This window comes from Eimeria necatrix, genomic scaffold, assembly GCF_000499385.1.
Source record: "Eimeria necatrix Houghton genomic scaffold, Enh_scaff534, whole genome shotgun sequence".
NCBI lineage: Eukaryota > Apicomplexa > Conoidasida > Eucoccidiorida > Eimeriidae > Eimeria > Eimeria necatrix.
The window spans coordinates 18,505-25,407 of record NW_013651680.1 but is presented as its reverse complement, the minus strand read 5'-3'; the positions used below and the strand labels follow the sequence as shown (position 1 = coordinate 25,407).

The following is a 6,903-nucleotide window of genomic DNA, read 5'->3' as shown; positions in this document are numbered from 1 at the left end:
GCCACGAGGCCAAAGGCGTCCACCACGCAGCTGTCTTGCTGCAGACAAAGGGCTTAGGGTTTAGGGTTTAGGGTTTAGGGTTTAGGGTTTAGGGTTTAGGGTTTGGGGCGTTTTACAGACGGTTTGGGCCATTTGTTGGCAGTAAGCAGCGCCTGCGGCCACGAGGCCAAAGGCGTCCACCACGCAGCTGTCTTGCTGCAGACAAAGGGCCTTGCATGCAGCAAAAGGGTTTCCCTGCTGCAGACACTGCAGCAGCAGCTGCTGCGCTGCTGCTGCTGCTGCTAAGCTGCTGCAGAGGGGGGGCCCCCCAGCCACGACTTTTTCGATTTCTGCTTTGCTGGCCACCCAGAGAAGTTCCATTTGGACTGGCACTGTGACCAGTTTCGGAAAAGTCGCCAACACCACCATCAGCACGCTCAGCCACTGAAACCACAAATTAGGGTTTAGGGTTTAGGGTTTGCGGTTGGGGCGCGCGCAGCGCCAGCAAGCGGCTCTGCGCCGGCTTGGCTCGGGGGGGCTAAGAGGCAGGAGGGCTTATAGCAGGCCTAGGAGGGTCCAGGGTTTAGGGTTTGGGAGGGTGTCGAGGGTTTAGGGTTTAGGGTTTAGGGTTTAGGGTTTAGGGTTTAGGGTTTAGGGTTTAGGGTTTACGATGAAGACGTTGGCGTAGGCGTAGATCTCGAAGTGGCTGCGGAGCTGGGGCACGAGTTTGGGGCAAACTATCAGCAGCAAAGAGAGCAGCGCGAGCAGCAAATTAAAAGCAAAAGAAAAATGAAAAGCAATCCAAGCCCCAAAACTCTCTGCATGCAAATTAATGTCGAGGAAGCAAAGGGCCCCCAGGGCCCACAAAGAGGGTATAACTGCGGCGATGAGGGCCCCCAGCACTGCGAACAGCCGCCCCACAAACAGCTCGCTGCATATCAAAGAGTACTCCTTTTCAAACTCAGGGTCTCTAAAACTTAGAGGAAAAAGCCTTAATTGTTTCCTGACTTCCCCTCCATCATCTAGATCGGATTTCGCAGTTAAAGCTGATGTCAGGGCCTCTTCGGGGGGCCCCCGGGGGCCCCCGGGGGCCCCCGGGGGGCCTCGGGGGGCCCCCGGGGGGCCCCGCGGGCGGCCCGGGGGGGCCCCCTGCAGGCCCTGGGCCCTGCGGTAGGCCGCGCCGAAGTCAAATTCACTTCGCAACATTTCCGAAATAAAAGACCCAAACTTCTCCCGAAAACGGGTCCAAAAAGGGCACTTGGGGGGCCCCCCGGGGGGCCCCCCGCAAGAGCCCGTGCCCCCCGCGCTGGGGGCCCCCCAGGGGCCCCGGGGGGCCCCCGAGAGGCTCGCGGGGGCCCCCGACAGGCTCTGGGGGGCCCCCGACGCGCTGCCCCCGGGGGGCCCCCAGGAGGGGCCCCGGGGGCCCCCGGGGGCCCCCGGGGGCCCCCGGGGGCCCCAACTCCCGGGGGGGCCCCCGGGGGGCCCCACAGTCCGCACGGAGAAGGTCGCGTTCAGGTTCAGCGGGGCCCCCGAACCCTCCCCCAGCTCCAGACGCTCCTCCTGCTGCTGCTGCTGCTGCTGCTGCTGCTGCTGCTGCTGCTGCTGCTGCGGAGGCGCGGTGAGCGCCACCTCCTCTTCAGGGAGCGTCTTAGAGCGGCCAGTCATCGGGGGAAGAGCCGCTGCTGCGGCGCGGGCCCATCTGAAAAACGAGGGTTTAGGGTTTAGGGTTTAGGGTTTAGGGTTTAGGGTTTAGGGTTTGGGGTTTGGGGGGTTGGGGAAGGCTACGGCGGGGCCGCGAGAACAGCCGCACACACAGCGCTGCACACGCTGCAGCAACAAAGGCCAGCGCCGCAGCAGCAGCAGCGGCAGCAGTTCTGCTGCTGCAGCGGCTGCAGCAGCAGCAGCAGCAGCAGCAGCAGACACTGCTGCAGCTGCAGCGGGTCGCGGCCGCCGGGGCGGTGTTCTCTGCCTCCCGAACAGCAAAGAGAAAGCGACGCGAAGCAGCAGCGCCCCAAGAACCCGAGTTACGCAGCTGCTGCTGCTGCTGCTGCTGCTGCTGCTGCTGCTGCTGCAGCAAGCCCGGACAGGGAGAGCAGCAGCAGACACAAGCTGAACGCGCTTCCCCCGCGGCTCGCGGGCGGTCTTCTCCTTGTCTTTTCTTTAATTCGGGAAATAAAAGAGTTTTGAATTTATTTATTTCTCCGAAAACAACTCCATTCCGGGGAAAGGGTCTGCAGCAGCAGCAGCAGCCGCAGTGCAGCAGCAGTCACCACGTAGGCTGCAGCATCGCTGGCTGCTGCTCAGTCGGCGCTGCTGCTGCTGCAGCAAACCCAACTTCGCCTCCAAAATGAGTTAATTTGCTTTCAAAAGAGAATTGCAGATTATTTAAAGTGTCCGGAAAGTCCAAAGCGCGCGCGGAAACGCGCGGCGGAGCTGCCTAGACACCCGAGCCCCCGCGAGATGCCACCGCGGAAGCCGCTGCGTTTGCCGCCAAATTTCAATGAAAAAAAGGGAAACTTGGATTAAATTGCATCAAATTTTGCAAATAAAAACAACTGCGCGTTTATTCCGCAGCTTTCCCGCGAGTTTCAGCGGCGGTTCCGCCGCTTTCCGCAGCGGCGCTCGGGGTGTACGTACACCCCGGCTCTGCCTCCCCCTGCCGCCGCCCGCCGCCGCGCCCCCCTTTTCCGCATTTTTGTTTCTTTTTCTTTTTTTTTCGCGAAAATGAACTCCCAGAACGCAAAGCAGCAGCCCAGGGGCTTTTCCACTGCCAGGGAGTACAGAATATTCGAAGAAAGCGTCCAAAAGGAGTTAAAATGCCTCCAAGTGGTTCACCACTTCCAAAGAAAACCCGAAAACTGCCAAATACTCCCTGGTCAGCGCATGCAAACTTCTTTCTTTTTCAACTTTTCCAAATCCAAAACTTCTCCAAAAAACCCCAAAGCCCTTTTGCTGCAAAGCCGAACTTTCCAAAACCCGAAAAGCCCTTTCAAACAAACCCCTCAAGCCCCAAAAACGCAAAAAACAAATTCCTGCTGCTGCTGCTGCTGCTGCTGCTGCTGCTGCTGCTGCTGCTGGTTGTTCTTCTTTGCTGCTGCGGAACTGGGGGGAGAGCGAAACCCTAAATCGTGGTTTAGTGGTTTTGACTGTTCTTAGTTTTCTTTTCGGAAGTTTTTAATTTTCTCCGTTTTGCAAAAAGCTTCTGGTGCAGCCCGGCACGCTGAGGTGTCTGTACACCGCAGCGTAGCGCGCCGCAGCTCGAAGCATTTTAAAATAAAAATAAAAATAATAATAATAATAATAGTAATAAATAGTAAATAGTAAATAGTAAATAACAAATAATAATAAATGGTAAATAATAAATAATAAATCGTAATTAATTGAAAAATGTTCAATTAATAAGTTAATTAATTAATTGTTATGTTGGTCATTATACTCAAAGACCTCCACTTTACAGATTTATTTGTTTTATATGTTTCATTAATTATTCTTTTTATTTCTTTTATTGTTTTATTTGCTATTTATTATAAGTTGTTTATTTAAAACAAAATCAAATTAAAAATATTATTTTTCACTCAGAGAAGCTGGAGGCAGCAGAAGCAGTTCTTTCTTTTCTCTTTGAACAAACGGCAAAAGATGAACAAAAAGAATTAAATAAATAAACAAGAAATGAAAATAAATCAAAAGAAATAAAAGAAATAAAGAAATAAAAGAAATAAAAGAAATAAAAGATTAAAAGTCTTGCCGCTTTGCATGCAGAAAAGGTGACGCAGCACGACCCCGCGAGGTGTACGTACACCGCAGCGAATGAGGAAACGAAGGCATTTATGAAAAAAGCAGAAAAGGCTTTAAGTTGCAGCACAGAAGAATTAAAGTATCCTTTAACAAGTTCTCAAGAGGTATTTAATTCATTTAAATCATTTAATTAAAAAGAAACTCCAAAGAAACTCCAAAAAGATCCAAAAAAACAAATTCAAAAGGGGCGTTTCTTCTTTTTCCCAGGCTTTATTATTGCTCTTTTGGATTAAGTTCATCTTTTTATGTTTTTTAATTTCCTTTTTGTTTTTATTTCTTCACTTATTTCCATTTGTGATTATTTATTTGCTTTTCATCAAAAAGATTTCCTCTTTTGCATATTTGTATAACTCCACATTCACCTGATTTGGGGTATTTATTTTTATTCAAAAAATAAATAACTTATTTAAATAAATATCAATAGCTATATTTACATAAATAAATATAAATATATAAAATATACTTTTATAAACGATATAATAAGAAATATAAATATAAATGTACTTTTAGAAAAATAAATGAGCACCGCATTTGCACAAATTAAAGCTCAAACAAAAATGAAAAAACAAATTTTAAATGCAGAAAACCAACAAAAACATAAATTTGTATTTTTATTTTTGTTTAAAAATAAAACAAATGCCAAAACAAATTAAATTGAATTTATTTCTTTTAAAACTTCTTTCCGCGCTTTGCAGGTCGGGTGGCTTATCAAGAAAAATACCCAAAAGAAAACTATTTAAATCCAAGGGGGGCCCCCAGGGGGCCCCTCAGGGGCCCCCTTGGGGGCCCCAACTGTACCCCCTGGGGCCCCCTAGGGGGCCCCCGGGGGCCCCTAGGGGGCCCCCGGGGGGATGTGGGGCCCCTTTGGGGGGTTTAAAAAGGGTTTAGAAAAGGATCAAAATAATTGAATTAAATCGACTTATTGAAGTTTGAAGTTATTTAACTGAAGTGCAAAATCTTTCTTAAGCAGCGTGTGTGCAGGGTTTAGGGTTTAGGGTTTAGGGTTTGGCAACGCGAGCAAGAGGGGTAATAAATTAATTAAATAAATTAGTTTAATTAATTGGTTAATTAATTTAATTAAATAATTAATTTAATTAAATTAATAATTTTTATTAGTCAAATAAATGACAACAGCTCTAGCGCTGGCTCGCCTTCTGCTGCTGCAGTCCGTAAAAAAGAAAATTTGGAATAATTAAAAACGAAAAAAAGAAATAATTAAATTTAACTTTAAAAAGAATAAATGACAAACGAATTGCAAAAATAAAAGTTCAAATAAATGAAATTAAAATTTTAAAAATAATATAAAAAAAAACGCAAAATGGTTCTTTTCAAATGCAGCAATTAAGTAACTAAATAACTAAATAAGTAAAAAGCGAATAAATAATTAATAACTGATAAATTTATAATAAAAATAATAGCAAATAAGTAAATGAAATAAATTAATAAAAATAATAGCAAATAAGTAAATGATAAACAATTAAATAAATAATAACTAATGAATAAAAAAATAATAAATAAGATAAATAAAGAAATAAATGAAATAAATAATAAATAAATAAGTAAATAATAAACTGCGCTTTTATTTAATGGTAAATTGACTGGGTAAAACCTAGAAAAGCAAATTGAGGAAAGTTTAGGGGACTTGTGACTAAAAAAGAAAAAGACTAAAAGTAAACTAAATGATTCAAATTAAATAAAGTAAAATAAATTAAAATAAATTAAAATAAATTAAAATAAATTAAAATAAAAATAAAATAAATAAAAAGTCTTTTGGGTAAAAGTCAAGAGCCGGTCCATCTGTAAAACCAGCCGCCTATATGTCTTTTGTTTTTCAAGTGTCTTTTCCATCTGAACAAAACAAACAAACAAACAAACAAACAAACAAATAAATAAATAAATAAATAAATAAATAAATAAATAAATAAATAAAAATAAATAATAAATAAATAAATAAATAGACAAAGGGCTAGGCAGTAGACAGGAAAAGGAACGTCCGCTTTGGAAGCGAAAGCAAACCTAGGGTTTAGGGTTTAGGGTTTAGGGTTTAGGGTTTAGGGTTTACTTGGCTCTGTCTTCTCTGAGGGCCTTTTTTTTTGGCCTGAGGAACAAAATGGCGGGGGTTTCGAATATGGCACTTCTGGAGGCCTCTGCATGCAAAAAATGGGGCTTTTTGTTTTTAAAAATGGCAAAAAGAGGAGAAGAAAAGAAGCAAAAAAGTGCAGATTGCATGCGCAGTGCACACAGGGGCGTGGACGCAGCGCCAGCTGGCCACATTGCCGGGAGGCTGCGGCGGTTTTCCGGTAAATCCGCGGGAAATAACTATTTAATTTGTTCTTTTTATTTATTTTTGCAATTTAAATTATTATATTTCCATTTTAAATCCAAAAACGGCGCAAAATCTCCCAAGTCCGCCGGCCTGCGCTCCGCCGGCAGCCCGCGGCAGCCAGGTGTACGTACACCTCAGCTCGCAACTCACTACACAAATTGAAACTTCAATTTCCAGTTATTTATTTTTATTAATTTCAAATTATTTCATTTATAAACTCAAAAACAGAAAGAGAAGCCTCGCATGCATGCAGCCCCAAAGCCCCGCGGAGGAGCTTTCTCAGGCTCCATTGCCTCAAGTTTATTCTCCAAAATGCAAATTTCTTCGATTAATTCTTTCTTTAAATACAAATTATATTTATTCTGCTTGTATTCAAAATAAAAGCAGAATAAATATAATTTAAAAGGCGCTTTATCGCAATGAGACTGCGTGAGGTGTACGTACTGGTTTGCGAGGTGTACGTACACCTCAAAGCCCGGAAAAAGCCAACTGGAAGGCAAAGGGAATTCTTAGCAGCAAAATAGCCACAGGCCCAAATATGGAGTTAAACAAATTTATTTATTAAAAGAATTCATTAATTATTTCAAATTTATCTAATAAATAAATAATTTAATTGTTACAAATTCATCTAGAAATAGAAACTTTACAAAGTATGACAGTGCACAAGAATAAGCCCCTAACTGCACTTCTTGCCTTTATGCTATTTGCACTTCATGTGTAATAACATACATATATATACACACACATATATGTATATATATACACATACATGTACATATATATATATATATATATATATATTA

General features: G+C 43.5%; 1 protein-coding gene across 1 annotated transcript; it reads right to left on the bottom strand.

The window, feature by feature from the left end:
- Positions 1-630: 630 nt before the first annotated feature.
- Positions 631-1,644, bottom strand: ENH_00061410 (hypothetical protein, conserved; the record flags this gene model as incomplete). The annotated part of the gene is made up of 1 exon (XM_013577162.1): positions 631-1,644. The coding sequence occupies one exon, from the start codon at positions 1,642-1,644 to the stop codon at positions 631-633; it is 1,014 nt and encodes a 337-aa protein (XP_013432616.1).
- Positions 1,645-6,903: the final 5,259 nt, after the last annotated feature.